This window comes from Diceros bicornis, chromosome 4 (assembly GCF_020826845.1).
Source record: "Diceros bicornis minor isolate mBicDic1 chromosome 4, mDicBic1.mat.cur, whole genome shotgun sequence".
Classification (NCBI taxonomy): Eukaryota; Metazoa; Chordata; class Mammalia; order Perissodactyla; family Rhinocerotidae; genus Diceros; species Diceros bicornis.
In genome coordinates this window covers 8,430,378-8,447,373 of record NC_080743.1, presented here as the reverse complement: position 1 = coordinate 8,447,373, position 16,996 = coordinate 8,430,378, and the positions used below count along the sequence as shown (strand labels likewise).

The 16,996-nt window shown below is 32.9% G+C and overlaps 1 protein-coding gene across 1 annotated transcript in view; it reads left to right on the top strand.

Moving 5' to 3' along the window:
- The window catches only part of LRRC40 (leucine rich repeat containing 40), a 54,554-nt gene extending 38,895 nt beyond the window's left edge, over positions 1 to 15,659 (top strand). The window contains exons 10-15 of the mRNA XM_058538279.1: positions 2,784 to 2,892; positions 5,584 to 5,691; positions 8,310 to 8,420; positions 10,462 to 10,539; positions 12,744 to 12,929; positions 15,202 to 15,659. Coding sequence (XP_058394262.1) covers positions 2,784 to 2,892; positions 5,584 to 5,691; positions 8,310 to 8,420; positions 10,462 to 10,539; positions 12,744 to 12,929; positions 15,202 to 15,307 — 698 coding nt within the window. The 3' untranslated portion in view covers positions 15,308 to 15,659. The remainder of the gene's footprint in view (positions 1 to 2,783; positions 2,893 to 5,583; positions 5,692 to 8,309; positions 8,421 to 10,461; positions 10,540 to 12,743; positions 12,930 to 15,201) is intronic.
- The last annotated feature ends 1,337 nt before the right edge of the window (positions 15,660 to 16,996 follow it).

Sequence of the window (16,996 nt, the reverse complement as noted above, 5' to 3'; positions counted from 1 at the left end):
ATTTGCATCTCCCTAATTTCTCTGACTAATGATATTGAACATCTTTTCATGTGCTCATTGGCCATTTGTATGTCCTTGGAGAAATGTCTGTTCAGATCCTCTGCCCAATTTTTAATTGGGTTATTTATCTTGTTTGTTATTGAGTTGTAATAATTCTTTATGTATTCTAGATATATGTCTCTTGTTAAGTATATAATTTGCAAATATTTTCTAGCCCTCTATGGGTTGTCTTTTCATTTTCTTGATGGTGTCCTTTGAACATGAAATTTTTTTTAATTTTGATGAAGTCAATTATCTATTTTTTCTTTTTTTGCTTATGCTTTTGGTTTCATATCTAAAAATATGCAAAATCCTATTTTATGAAGATTTGCCCCTATGTTTTCTTCTAAGAGTTTTATACTTTTGTTCTTACAGTTAAGTTTTTGATCCATTTTGAGTTAATTTTTATATACGGTATGAGATAAGGTTCCAATTTAATTCTTTTGCATGTGGCTATCCCATTTCCCTGCACCAGTTGTTGAAAAGACTATTTTTTCCTTATTGAATGATCTTGGCATTCTTTGTTGAAATTCAGTTGACCATAAATGTAGGGTTCATTCTAGACTCGCAGTTTTATTCCATTGATCTGTATGTTTCTCCTGTGCCGGTACACAGTATCTTAATTACCACTGCTTTGTAGTAAGTTTGAAATCAGGAAGTATAAGTCCTCCTACTTTATTCGTCTTTCTCAAGAAGAATGAGAAAGTTTTGGCTATTCTGGGTTTCTTGCAATCCCATACAAATTTTAGAATCAGCTGGTTAATTTCTGCAAAGAAGTCAGCTGGGATTCTTATTGAATCCGTAGATCAGTTTGGGGAATATTGCCATCTTATGTTTTTTAATTAAAAAGTCAGTAAATGCGCATGCTAAAAAAAAAACAAAAAAACATTCAGGGGCCAGCCTGGTGGCGTAGCGGTTAAGTTCACACACTCTGCTTCAGTGGTCCGGTGTTCACAGGTTCGGATCCCAGACTTGGACTGACACACTGCTCGTCAAGCCATGGTGTGGCGGCATCCCATGTAAAGTAGAGGAAGATGGGCAAGGATGTTAGCGCAGGGCCAATCTTCCTCAGTGAAAAAGAGGAGGATTGGCAACAGATGTTAGCTCGGGACTAATCTTCCTCAAAAAAAAAAAAAAAAAACCATTCAACCAATATACAAAGATGTATAATGAAAAGTAAATCTATCTTGCACACACTCTACTCCTAAGAGAATAGTCTCCCTCTTTATATTCCCCTTGATGCTGATTATTAAAAGTAGCCCTTTCAAAAGTGTTGAGAATACTCTATCTCAATATGTAATCATGGTAGTATACGTGTATATTTAAAAAGTAAATGAGTTTTGTTGTTGGTTTAATATTGTCTCTCTGCTGATGTAATTTGGTAATATATATTGCATATTCTTTAAAGTAATGTAACCAAAGCGCTAGGGAACTTCTAAATACCAAAGCATTCACTTGATATTATTTCCCTTTATGTCCTTTACTTCTATTTGATATTCTTTCATTTTTTTCTGTGCTGCCTCTATGAATAAAATATTCATAAGATATTTGCATGGGAAATAATAGTTTAATAATTATTGATTAATGAATAACTGATGAGCTCAAAGCAAGAGAAATACTACTACTTAGTAGTATTCAACAAATGTTCATCAAATGCCTACTGGGCTGAAGCAAGATCAGGGATACTGCTGATTTTTTATGTTCTTTTGATGTGCCTTCTGCTCTTAATGTATGAATACTAGGACTGTTTCATCTTTTTCGCATTGCTGAAAATTAATAGTCTTATTTTACTTCTATCTAGATTGCTGAAGTCTCTTTTGCCAAAAAGTCACAAAGTCATTTCTCTCTTTTTTTTTTTTTTATAATTTTATTTATTTATTTTTTCCCCCAAAGGCCCAGCAGATAGTTGTATGTCATAGTTGCACATCCTTCTAGTTGCTGCATGTGGGACGCGGCCTCAGCATGGCCGGAGAAGCGGTACGTCGCTGCGCGCCTGGGATCCGAACCCCGGGCCGCCAGCAGCGGAGCGAGCGCGCTTAACCGCTAAGCCACCGGGCCGGCCAAGTCATTTCTTCTGAATGTGTATTTTTGTTTATTTTGTTTTTTATACCATACGATGGCAGTGTTAAACAGTCTTTGGAGATTTATGAGGGGGTTGATTGTGTGTGAATGTGTGAGTATGCATGCATTTTAGGAAATATCTATTGAAGATAGTCATTCATTTGCTAAGAAAAAAAAATCTTAACATAAATAATGTACCCAAAGCTTACTTGATTATGCAAATTGCCATATTTTAAGTGATTGGGGATAAGCAGCTTCATTGTGACCTAAACTGAAAAGATAGGCATATGCCTATTGGGTAGACATTTGTGAGAAATAATACTTTTCCTTTGTTAACAAATTCCTTCTAATGGACCATATTATTTTGCTTAAGATGAAGGATTGCTTGTTGTTTCTTCTGAGAGGTTGTAGTTATTCTTTGAAGGTTCTTTCCTACTCCTAAATTTCCTTATGGTAGGATTTATAAAAATGTTTTGAAGCCACATTATAGTAACTTTATCTATATTCCATTAAATAAATATTAAATTCTAGACCCAGATTTGAGTTATTGGAAAGAAAGCATATAACTAAAGACATTCTCACCAATAATATCTAGAAATCATGTATACTATTTTTACATATTTTCAAGAATTTTAAAAATGATTTTATAGCGTAAATATTGGTTTTATATTTCCTTTTGCCAGATGATGGACCTAGCCAAAGTAACTCTGTTACTGAGACTGCCATGACACTACCAAGTGAATCCAGAGTCAGTGTACACAGCATCATCGCATTAAAAATATTAGACTTTAGGTATGTAAGTCATTTTTTTAAACTTTGCAAAACACATAGGAAACTTTCAGAAATAATCCTTCAGAAAAAGGACAGTTGATGAGGAAGAATTCATCAGAGTGCGTTAGTACTTGACTTAGAATAATAGAAATTGCAGAAACAGTGATGAGATAAAAGCATATTAAAAGTACAGTAAACTAAATGCCCATTCCTTAGGTGATTTGTGTTTATTATGCTTAAAAGATAGATAGATGGTTATTAATATGTAGTAAAATTTTTAGAATAAGTAACATTTTATTATTATAAAAAATAAAAGAGTGAAAGTATTGGTTAGTAATAAAATTTTCTGACTCAGTAACCAGCATCCAGAGAGAATTTTATATTGGGGGGTTTATATTAGTAAATAAGAAATAAATATCATTGAGTTAATAAACACCTCACAGGCAAAGCTTGAGAGGGTTGTACCCTGTCAATATATCTGAATACGAGTCAAATATTATGTCATAATAATAATGTGCCCTGGTAGCACATATATTAAACCTGAAACAATTACAATGTTGGTATATAAATTGAGACAAAAGCCTAAAACTTTTATATATTATGGAAGTGTATTCAATTGGGGAAAGAAGAAACCTATGCAGAGATTGGGAGTATTTGTCAAGTATTCTTCCTGTATTGTCTAAGGCAACAAAGATAAAAATAATCAAGACTGTCAAAGCGCTTGCAGTGATTGGCTCATGCCTGCGTATTGTGATGAAAACACAAAAGAGTACAGACTCCACTCAAGTCATATAGGGGACTAGGTATATTCAGTTATCCACATAGCCAGCATCAGTGTCTGGCCTCTTTTCCTGAATGTGTCAGTAGAAGCCACCTCCTCAGCAGTCAGGGTACAGTCTCGATTTCAGATGTGTTGTGTTTCATTCACATTGTCCTCACCTCTTGTCTCCTACTCTTTGATGTATGTAGAAATCACTGCTCTAAGCCAACTTCCTTCGACACTGTAACACAAGTGTTTCTCTTCCATACTTAGATTTGTGTCCCTCTCCTCTCATAGCATAACATGGCAACTTCGCACGTCTTATCTTCCACATAATATACCCATTTGTTCGGTAGATATTTTTGGAGCCTACGAGGTATCAAATTCTATGCTAGGTGTCATACTAGACTGAATGATGAGACAGACTTGATTCCTGCCTTAGAATTTCTTAGCCTAGAACTACTTTTATCTCTGGCTTCTATTCCCTCCACCGTGAGTGGATACCATTCGTTGAGTCCCCATTCTATGCAGGGCAGTGTACTAGATATTTTACGTGTGCTGTTGCTTTTACTCCTCCAAACGATCTGTAAAGTACTATTGATAAAATTTTATTTTGGATAATCATTCCCACTTTTTAAAGACACAGATATCATAAAAGCATAATAAAGATAGCACTTAATACCATATATCTTAGGTTTTTTTGATTCTAAATTTATTGTAATTTGTTTTCCTCAGAGACTGTCATTGGAAAGGAGTATCCTATGTAAAATATAAATTAATTCCCAATCTCAAGGCAGAAATGCTTTCAACTATATTTTTAAAAATAGCATGAATCTTCAAAGCTTAATTAACTTTGAGCATTTCTGATTGAAAAGATAAAAATCCTGCATCTGCACAGCAGAAAATGGGGCCTAAGGCAGAAGAGAAGGCATAGCAACTGAGAAATCTAAGCTCTCTTTTTACCTGTCTGTGTCACAATGCCTTTCTTACACAGTTCTCCCATATTGCACATTATATGTAATATTGTTTTCTGTTCATACGGTCATTCATTTGGCATTGCATCAAAAATTCTTTTAAGTGGATGATGTGTTAGTCATTAAAAATTGTAAAAGAAGAACGTAAAGATAATGGCTAATTATAACATCAACAAATTGTTAAATCTGCAAATGTCAGAGTTCTACTGTACTTTCATTTAAGATTATATTTTATTGAAAATCTTACTGAAAATTTTAATGAAAAGGAAATTTATTTGTATTTACATTTTCAAAAGATCTGGCATAAATAGCAATGAATAATTCTTCAGATTCCAATTTCACAGAACTGAGGTTCAGCAAAAGTCAGTTACAAAGCTCGTTAACAGTAGAACCGGGAATAGTTTGTTCTAAGGCCACTGTCCTATCTGTCATGTCACATGCTGAAGGAGAGAGAAATGGTTTAGGTTATGAGTAAACTAGATAAGTATTATGTTGAACTTTTAAAAATGATTGTTATCTTGCAGTTAACTATATACCCAAAGAAAGTTGACAGATAACCCCTGTTAGAAGTTTTTTAAAAAAGGGGCAAAATTTTTAAAATTATAGTTTTTAAAATTATAGATTTAGTTATACTCCAAAGTAAAGGAATCCATTTACTTTATGACTGTCTGTTTACTATCCATTTCCTGTATGACTTCTAGACATCTTAGACTCTGAAGATGTATCTCCGTTGTTATTCACATATGAATCTCAGAAGGAGTGGCACAATGTAATATATTGTGACACAGCATGTTGTCTGCATTCCTAATGGTTAACATTTTGTGGATTGGCAGGTTTTTGTGGCATTCCTTACAGAACTTCATAATCAACTGCCTTGAAAAACCTCCTTCTAAAATCCTTAAAGTCCTTTACAAGTGAAGAATCGTATCTTTCTGAATTACTCAGAATGACACATTTTTTAAACCACGTTTCCTTTAGTGATAAACAAGCAGCTGTGATTCCTGATGAAGTTTTTGATGCAGTAAAAAGCAACACTGTCACTTGTGTTAACTTCAGTAAGAATCAGCTATGTGAAATTCCGAAAAGGTAAGAACGCTCATGATGCTGTTTGAGCTAAGTTGTGACCCATTCTTACTGTGTCTGCATCTTAGCTGCAAGAATAATTATTTTTCATAGTTTTTTCATTTGAAAGTATATGTAAAATTTCTTGCATTATTAGAGGGATTTAGCAAAATTTACTTAAGTATTCCCTGAGATACTTTTAACATTTAACATTAACATTCTGAGAGGTGTATAGGTTTTTAAAAACTGTTTCTTTTTATTTTATGTTTTAAACTTGGAAAATAAGTATTAGAATTATTAAAAGTATTAAATTACTTTTTCTTATAGTGAAATATTAGAGGAAAAATTTTAAGAGACCATCCAAAGCCAGGTCCATGTAGATGAATGGGAATTTACATTTTGGGCTTTATGTTAAAGAATTGCCAAGCCACTGAATTTTTCCACTGATGGTAAAGCAAAATTGACTGAACCCTGTTAATATTTTCCTCCCAGAAAAGGATTCTTCACTTCCAAACATTAGAAGTTGTTTACATAGTACTTTTTACTATTTAATACATCTTTGTTGATGTTAATTATAACAAAATCTCTAGCTTATGAGAGAAAATTAGTATAATGTTAAACTTATAAAAATGATTTTCATCTTGCAGTAAACTATATACCCCCAAAAAGTTGAAAGATAACCTTGCAATTAAAACAACAGTATGGGAGACAGTGTAGGGCAATGATAAACAACTTGGGCAATAGACTCAATTGCTTGTATCTATATCCCAGATCTATGACCTGTATGTCTTTGGACAAGTTAACTAGCTGCTCTTAGTTTCCTTACTTCTGAAGTAGAGATAATAACAGTACCTATTTTTAAGAATTAAATTAAATGACATAATCCACATAAAGCATTTAGGCAGTGCCTAGCGCTTAGTAAGCACTTAAGTACTTTAAAAAAAAAGATGCTATATTGGGAAACTAGAATGGCTTTCATCTAACTGCCAAAAAATGCTTTTAGATGTTTAAAATTTTTAAAAAGTCAAAAACTATAATTTGCTTTCTGTTTCACAGAGCGTAGCTTGGGGAATGCAGATCTTGAAAGATGGTAACTTTAAGAGATTCCATTGCAAAAGGAGATCTAGTCCATCTTCTTATTCTCTCTTGTTTAAAGGGCTCAGAGGATAGTTGATAGAATAGTTGAGCATTTAGCTTTTCTCTCATATGGGATAAATTTGCCTTGGGGAACCTGGATCCAACAAGCTAATTGGGAATGAAGATGGGAAGAGTTAAAAGACATTACCTTATTACTTACTTCTCATTTTATTCCACAGTCTGGTTATTTTTATGAACAACAATATGTTATTCTTTTCCCACAGTTATTCTATCATATTTTTAGCAATTTAGAAGGCCAAAGAAGAAAGATTGTAAAGACATACCTTGCTCTAGAGAGTTTCTAAACCACTTTCCCTCTTTCTTAAGTTTTTATTTCACAAATCACACTTTTCATCATATTATTTTCTGATTGTAAAAATAATACTTATTCATGAAATTTTGGACTAAATGAAGGGACAAATTATTTATAGTCCCATTACTGATTTATTCTATTCAAGGCATATTTTATTTCAATCTATTCCTCAGTTAGAATTATACATACAATTTGTATTTTGACTGGTTTATTTGTCGTTAAGTATTCCTCTACGTTGTAAACAATACTTTTAAAATCTAATTTGTCTATATACCATAAGGTTGATTATGGCAAAAAATAAAACATATTGTTTCTTTAGGCCAGATTTCCAGAAGAATTACCAGCTTAAAGAGTATGATTCTTGATACATATATCCAAAAACTTTCCAAAAAAAAGTTTTATCAGTTACATATCCAAACTCATTGTATCTTGACTGTATCTTCTTTAGCACAGCATTTGATATTCTTTCTTTGCTAGTGTGATAGACAAAAATGATTTGTAGTTCTAGTTTAACTTTCATTTCTTGGCAAATCGTATATAGTATTTCTTGTTCTTATAGTTAAATTAATAGCATACTTTAAAACAAAGCTTGTTTAGGCTTACTTAGAAACGTTTAATTCTTCCTCTTTAAGGCTTTAACTTAAGTTGCTTAGTAGTGACACTTACCCAACCTAGGAATTAACTTAATATTTTCTTGCAATTATGATTAAATGTAATGATAATTTGGATAACAAATGCTATACTGTACTTTTAAAATGTTGACATATCATATTTAAAAAGCATTTTGAAGTACCCAGACGCAGATGGTATTACACTGTACAGTCTAAAAAGGAAACTACTGTGTTACAGGATATAGTATAATAATTGCCTAGATTTGGTTTTTCTTCTTTGTCCATAATTGATTTAAATATAAAATAAATGGGTTCCTAAATTAAACCTCAACATACATTAAAGGTCAAATAGAAATTCTTGGACAGATAATATTAAGGCTGTTTTTAAAAATCTATTTAAAAATCTATTTTTCTCAGTTATACTTCCGAACTGATTGAGATTTTTGTGAGAAAAGTAAAAGTTACAGAAAATCTTAATTAGCAGAAATAATATAGGATTTTTTCCCCTATGGCCTGCTTGTAGTTTTGAAGTTCTGACAGTGAATTCAAGTGCTAATGTTTTAAAATTATTTTTGTTTCAGGATAATAGAACTGAAGGAAATGGTTTCTGATATCAATCTCAGTTTTAATAAGCTTTCCTTTATATCCTTGGAATTATGTATGCTTCAGAAACTGACATTTTTAGATCTCAGGTATTTATTGATATATTGCTTGACTTTTTTCATTATAACTTGTCTTTGAGTTTTGCCTAACTTTTGCCCTTTCCCTCATATTTTCATATTTTCCTAAGTAAGTATGGAAATTGGTTTTTATTAATAATATTTTAGGAAAAATCTAAAGTTAAGCATTTAGGAAATATTTTAATCAGATATCTATCATTTGTAAGCAATTTACAAGTTAAGTGATAAAATTATTTAAAATATTAGAAAATACTGACACATCCTTTAGATTCATACTTAAGCAAAATTAAAAATAACACATGGAAAGTGTTTGCTTCACATTGTTTCTTTCCTGAAAGTAAATAGCATAAAACGATCAAAACCCTATGCTGGCACACCAGCTTGCATGGCTTCTCTTAAAAAGAAACTATTTGGCTTCAAAATATTATATTAAACACAAGGCTTTAGAAATAAAGAAAAAGAACACCGCAGGTGGCACCAAAAAGAGAAGAAACTGTTTAAGGCTCTGCCAAAGGTAATAGGAAGTTTAATTTAAATATGTCTAAGTTGAAGTGACAGGATCAGAAGTGTCATGGTTCTTTGAGGGTAATACGTAATATATGTCTCAGGGTTAGATAGTCGTTTATTTGCTTGGGCTTTAAAACTTCATTTGTAGACTGTATCTATTATCTGGGCTTCCCACCACTTGTATATTGTTACCAGGTGTGTTTTTCGTTTATTTAAAGTATAGCTCCTCTTGCTCTGCTTAAACAGTAGTTGAACAACAATAAACTGTTATATCTGTTTGGGGATTTATTCTTCCTGTAGAGACAAAATTTTTTACTTATGGGATTAAAGTAAATCTGTAATACTCTGCTTCTAGTAAATGTGGAATTGCTTCCATTTTCTGGTGGCGATTACTGACAAAACAGTGTAAAACCAAATTTTAGTTCAGTATTAATGGAGCAGAGAGAATGAATTCATGTCCCCATTGCTGCTGTCTTTCTTTTCGTTCCATTCTTCAGTGGGTGTACATATATATCCCTCTCTGTGTATACGTAAGTGTGCCTCTGTCTGTAAGCATACCTGGAAGTTTCTAATTAAGTGACTAAAATATGCTTTTTATGTCTGATATCAGTAGGTATAAGACGCTAGGAAAAGGATAGAAACCATCATTGGGTTATTCAACACAACTTAATCAAGACAATAACTGGAGAAAAGTAAAGAGAAAAGAAAAAACACAGGTTAAGCTGTAGAAAGGATGACTCTTACATATTAGGCTTGACTTCTGAACTCAAAGAAATAGTTTAGAGAAAATTATTCAGTTGTAATGGGTAGGCTCTAGTTGGATATAATTTTCTCACAAATATTTTATATTAGTAGTTATAAAGCTTCTAGAATCCCTTTACCTTCTTGTTAACCTTTCTTCTAACATTGTTTCCAGCTTCTTCCAACAGTAAATGAGATTCTGTTTACTGCCATGTTTCATTCTCAGATCTAAAAAATATATGCATTGAGCAAATTGAAATTTCATTTTCTAAACATAGAGTAGAAATGGACTTGCTTAATACCTATGTAGTAGAAAGCTCCAAATTTCTAAATATATATAGAATCTCTTTACTTTCCTCTTTCCTTTTTTTCATGTAATTTTTTCAGTTCTTCTTGGAATAGAATTTCATGTCTGTATGTGAGATATATGTATTAACACAAATCAAATATTTGTGGCATCAAATATGGTATTTACAGGGATGATCTAAAGGGCCCTCAGCTTCGGGAACTAATGCTGAGCTCAGTTTGAAGGAGATAAGGAATTAGTTTACAGTGTTTACCCTATTAAATCTATTATTAAAGAGTTGATTGTGTTATCAATTGGTTACTTATTGGTATTAAGATTTGGCACACTAATCAAATACTTGAGGCAGCTCACTGATTTAGAATCCTCAGGATTCAGCCTTAATGAGATCAGATCAAGGACTGACAAACTAAGCTACATAATTTTTTGTCTGATCAACACTTTAAGTTAAACAAGTACAAATTTTCAAGCTTTGTCAATCACCTTCTCTTTCCAATTTAGGAACAATTGTTTAAATTGTTTGCCTGAAGAAATGGAATCATTGATAAGACTACAAACAATCAATCTTTCCTTTAATAGGTAAGAAAGAGAACAGACAAGTCTGTGACTAACAGTTATTCTGTGGAAAATCTGTAGGTCTTACTAGAGAATACAGCTGAAAGAGCCAAATAAACAAAAGGCCCTATGTTTTTACTTTATTTAAATATCCAAGTTTACTTTCACTTAGTGTTACTTAGAATTGAAGATGATGTTGCTTACTTAGAATTTTCACAAGTGATGTCTAGTAGATTTTTGTCCCTTTTAACCATTTTTAGAAGCCTATATCCTAGTAGGAAGACACATATGCAAATAAATAATTATAATTACTATAGTGGAAGCACAGTGCTTAGACAAAGACATTTCCTGAGATCACCTGAAGGTAGAGGAGGGAGCGCTGAAACCGAGACTTTAAAAATAGACAGACATTTGCCAGACACACAGGGATAGGGCATCCCAGGTAAAGCAGATAGCATGTACTAAGGCACAAAGGTATGAGAACATGGTGTGTTTGGGACACTTCAGGAAGTTTAGTATGGCATGGACCATAAAGTGAGGAGGTGGAGGAGTAGAAGTACAATGAAGTTGTGCATGTAGGCAGTAGCCAGCCCTTTAAGAGCTTTTTATGCCAAATGAAATTTAGATTTTATTCTGCAAACACTATAAAGATACTGCTAATAATTAAGAGTAGCTAATACTTAATGGGAGCTTATTATCTGCTAACACTGGACTAAGTACTTACATGTATTACCTCATTTAATCCTCACAAAAGCCTACATGGTAGGTTCTGTTATGATGTCCATTTAAAAATCAAGGATTAGGAGTTAAGTAACTCATCTAAGGTTCACAAAGATAGTCAACTACAGGGCTGAGATTTGAGTCTAGAAGTTGAGCTCTTAACAACTGTGTCATGTAACGTTTCCTATGATGAAAGTTGATTCTGGTAACAATTTAATATAAATATTGATGGCTAACATTTATTGTATTCCAGATACTATCCTAAGGTCTTCAAATATATGCATTCGATCTTTATAACAAGTGTATAAGTTTAGTACTATTATTATTCCTCATTTGCAGATGAGGAAGCTGAGACACAGTGATGTTAAAATGCTGCCTATTTAAATTTTTGTTCTGTCTGCTCCATTATTTGTGCTTTCTCATGTATAGGTTACATTCTCATTTAAAAATATATATAGACTTCTCTGATCTCTCTTCATTTTTATTTGTGAATTAAACTGTCAGTTCTCTATTGAGTTGTCTATTGAGCTATCAATTTCATTGTCAAGTAATGTCTTCAGGGAGGTGGCAAAAGTTAACCCTAACTTCTGTGTTAACAGGTGAGCTATGTCTTTTTTAATTACCTTGTTTGTAGGGTGGAAGGAGGAAGAAGAGGAGGCACTACTTAGGGGCTGCTTGGTCCCTCTGTACTACTGCCTATTGACTCTCCAGTGCCTCTGGAACTTCAAAGCTGCCTTGAGTCACCCTTCACTACTGCTTTTTTTTTTTTTTTTTTTTTTTTTACATCAACGCAGCAAAGAAAGGGCAGTATGGGGAAGTGGAAAGGCCGTAGCTCTCCCCAGCCCATCCTTGTCTTTTTCAGTCCAGGCTGCAGTTTGCCTGACACTGAAACCATGTGTCCTGTTTCCCCCAGGAGATCCTTGAGGATTTTTTGTTAGTTCTGAGTTGAGCCCTGAGAGCCCTCAGCCCTCCCATCTCTCTTGGGGCATTTTCAGCATTGCTTTGGATGAGGAAGCAGCAACCTTTGCTGGGTTGTCATCTTTTCAAGAACCAAAAGTACACTCATTTTGGAAGCTTCAGTCAAAGCAAAATCTAAATCTCTAATTTTCACTTAAAATATTGGAAGTGAAATATTGGAAGTGATTCTGTTTCATAAGAAGTGAACTAAGGATGAATACCTACATGGAGACATTATATACGGAATGTCGGGAGGATTTCCTGGTCTCCTGAATGTGAAAAGAAAAACATGGGAGAATTTGCTCTAAACTTTTGTTTGATTTTATACAATAAAGAGAAACTTACAAATCTGTCCACTTAACATATATTTCAAGGTTTCCAAAATTAGTCCATTTTCTGGAAAATTTGAATACAAGATTTACACCAAATATAAAATAACTTACACTAAAGAAAACTTTATCTCATGATATCAAACTTAAGATTACCTATTTGAAGGGATGATTTTGCCTCTGATTCCAATATATTTAGGTGTTCTGTTCATATTTTAATAGGTTCAAAATACTACCTGAAGTTCTGTACCGCATTCCCACACTTGAAACAATTTTGATTAGTAACAATCAGGTGGGATCTGTGGACCCTCAGAAAATGAAGACAATGGAAAATCTGATGACATTGGACCTTCAGAATAATGACCTCCTACAAATTCCACCAGAGCTTGGTAATTGTGTGAACTTAAGGTAACTACACCATTCTACTATGTTTTTCCATTTAGTTGATTTGTTGAAGTGTTATTTTCTTTTTCTTCTTGTTGAGGTACTCTTGCAGGAAAGTTGAAGTGAAAAATTTAATGTCCTGTTAAAAATAACAGGTAACAAAACCCAGAATCCCAATTCTATTTTTCAAATTTTACCAAATACATTCTTTTAGCTTTGTTTATATGTATAATATATGCGTAAATATAGTAACTGTTTCTAGTGATGCTTTTCTCATCACTGCGTTATGTGTATAACCTGGAACTTTACTGCATAAAAATGTCAGGGAAATATGAACTCCTTAGCTGAGTGTATGGAATTTTTCAAAATCTAATTACAGACTACCACCATTTATTGCAAGCTTAGCTTGGTCTTTCTTACTCTTTGTGTTTGTCGTTCCCTCAGCCGCAAATGCTTTTACCTTGCTTTTATCAGTAATCAACCTAAATATCCCTTTAAAAACCTTCCTTATTCACCAGGCAGAATTAGTCCCTCTGATTTCCTATCCTCCTTTGTCTAGACTCATTTATACCATTTCTTTGCCATCCTTTAGAAAAGAGTTGTCCCAGTGCCTGGAACAGAGTAAGCACCCAATAAGTGCTTGTTAAGTGAATATAAAGGGCGTTTGAGATGTCAACTGAAAGCCAAGTAGTCAAGCAGAAAGTGTCGGAAGTATTTTAATTATTGAAAACTGCGTGTGATGGTTTGGCATATTTAGCTTGACGAGGGCAGCACTGGCATCTGCTCCAGCACCTCCTATTAGTGAATGATAGGAGGCAAGAACAGCTGATTCTCACGATTTGCGGTAGTTGTATCCTGTAAAGTCTCTGTGAACACGAAACTAGCAAATACTGAACAATCACTCCTAGGGGAGTACTGTACCGAGTTAGGTTCTTGTGAGCCTTTCGTAACAACATTTTCATCAACCAGTCGATACATAATCTTGTTTTATGTGTGTTTCTGTATTAAGACACGTTATTTAATATTGTTGATTCGTTAACATTGAACTGTGGCCAAACAGCACTATAATTCATGCCTGAATGAAGCTTATCTAATGTGTTTTCTCTGTAAGGCACGTGACAGCCTTCTTGTGCTGAGGATAATTGGACAGCACTTCAGCACTACACTTGTGGGCCATTTTAAACAGTGAAATCACCAACAAAAAGTACAAAACTGTTGCACTAAATAGACCACAAAAAGGACACCTGTTTACAGTATGAGAGCTGACACAAGAAGGCAGAGCATCGCCTTGTTCCATGTCAGCCAGGAATGTGCCTGTCGAGCGAGTCACATTTTTTGCTGCTCTGTGCATGTCCACAAATGACCTCAAAAGTACCACGTGTATTGATTTTGGGGTTACAAATAAGTTTTAGTGAGTCGGCAAATTAGCAAATATGGAATCTCTGAATAATGAAGATCAACTGTAATTAACGCCTGTTTCTAGAAATTAAGAAAATCAGTCTTTAAAAGAATTCACAAGGCACACAGAGCTATTTGAAGATATAATTTAGATCTACTATATAATTTGGTGTGAATCCTTTGACTTGTGTTTACACAAACACTTAAGTTATTGAAAATTAAAATAAAAATCTTTTTATCTCATAATTTAAGATATTTCATTAATTAGATAAAGAAACAAATCAACAAGCCCTTAAATTTTAAATTGAACCTCATTTTAGAACCTGTAAATAAATTTTATATGTGTATCTGGTCAAAAGGAGGGAGAGGGCAACATGTGTTGTTTCCCAGGGTGGAGGAAGATATATTGATTATGTTATAACCCTTGTTACTAGTGCTTGTCAGTATGTTCATTCTAATACTTGTGTAAATACAGTTCAGCCATTTAGTGTGTGGTCATATGGATTGAGAAGAGAATGGGTACAGTGGTGGTTCAGATCACAGCTTCTGTATTCAATAGCTGTGTGATCTTGGACAAGTCTTTCTGACCTCCCTGAATTTGTATTTCCTTATCTATAAAATAGGAATATTAATGGTGCCTACATCATAGGGTTGTTAAGATAATTAAGAGAGTCAGTGAATGTAAATTACTTAGCACAGTACCTTTCACATAATAAGTATTCAATTAATGTTTTGGTTATTATTGTAGTTATAATTCCAACTGTTTAAATGCTTAGATTTGAAAAGGGACAAACAGAAAAAAATACACAAATTTTATTTATAAAACTGCAAATGAAATTAGAAGAAAAGCTTCCCTAATGGAAAATGTTAAAATTCTTAATTTCTCTCTTTTGTTCAGAACATTACTACTAGATGGAAATCCATTCCGCGTTCCTCGAGCAGCCATATTAATGAAAGGAACAGCTGCTATTCTGGAATATTTGAGAGACCGAATTCCTACTTAAATTGCAGTTGTCTTATAATCTTTGTCATGTTAATTCTTAGAATTCTTACATTGATAACTAACATTTTTCCAAGGTATTGTGTACATTTATAATGGTGATAACTACATACATTGCTCATACATTTGTTCTGAATGTTTTGCACAAGATTTATCCTATCCCCTTTCATTCCCTAATAACATAGTTTCTTTAAGAGTGAATTTTTATTTAACATAGTTTAATATTTTTATACTGACAAAGCATTTTTGTAGAAGTGAGTTTTTTCCCTGTTTCTGTTTGTATTACATATAATGTGACCAATTGACTTGAATATGACCATCCAATTTCTACCTTTTTATTAGATATAACATTGAATTGAATTTTATTCAGTACTATTCTTTGGCAGTTAACAGAATAAGACTTTTCATTACCCATGATAGGACTTTGTGATGTTGGTCTCAGTTTAAGTTTTAAATTAACATTCACTGTCTTGTTTTGTTTTAATGTAGCTGAAATGTTTCTTTTCTAGCCTTTTCCCTATGTTTTATAAAATCATTTTGTCAAAGTTTCTTGTGTCAGAGAAATGCTACACAAGATATAGTTATTGGTGGAGAAAATAGTAAAAGTGTTGTTATAATTGCTTTCACAATTTTTAATTTAAAACTTGACAAGTTTTTTTTATGGTGTCTCAATATTAAGTTTCCATACAATAATCTAGTACTTCTAGATTCAAGGAATTTAAAGAGATTGGACCTGCATATTTTTCCCTCAGTTGGAGTGTGAGCATTTAAAAAATATCTTTGTTCTTTAAAAAAATGTACTGAAATTTTATTAATTCTATAGATATCAGCAACAGAAAATAACTAATAACATAGACTGAATAGAAATCTTGAAATGTACTTTGTTTAAATGCTTACTGAGCAAGTATTTGTGTATATAATCTACTCTGTTGGTGTGCTCTAATCCGACCTTGTGCATTTTTTAATTTCCAGGGCCTTAATTTTAAAGTTTGCTTGTAATCTTGATAAGACTAAACAAACTTGTAGTCATATGGTAATTTTTTAAAAGGGAGTTTGTTATAGGTGAACTTGATTTAACAAGAATCAAATATAAACATTTTTATTTACACCAAAAATATCAGAATTAGGCTTATCAGTCATTATAGAACTTATCATATGATTCTATTAAGTAGCCAATCAATAGAATGTATATTATATATAGATAGATGGGTAGATAGGTAAGTAGATAGGTAGGTAGGTAGGTAGATAGATAGATAGATAACTTTTGGATGATTGAGACATGCTCATCTTGTGGAAAAAAATCATTGTTAATAAAGATAAATACTACATGCTCATAATAAAAATTACATTTTTCAAATATTGATTACAATGTTTTATGTTTTTGGTTTAAAAGAAACATGCCCTTTTCATACTATATCTCTGTGGCTGGCTAAGAAATCTGCTTTTATATTAAACAAAAGACACTTTACAATAAGGTGACATTTTATTATTTATACAATAAAGAGACTTTTATGTTATTCAAAACACTTTTTTAAATACTGAAAAAGTTGAGTACACCAAAGCCGAAAAATGGCTCTGCTATACACTGCACAGCATTATTTTAGTCCCTGTATTTTGTATCTGTACAGAAAGCATCCTCAAAATGCATTCTAATCACGTTGTACACCTTTACCGAGTAGTGTCAATACATAAA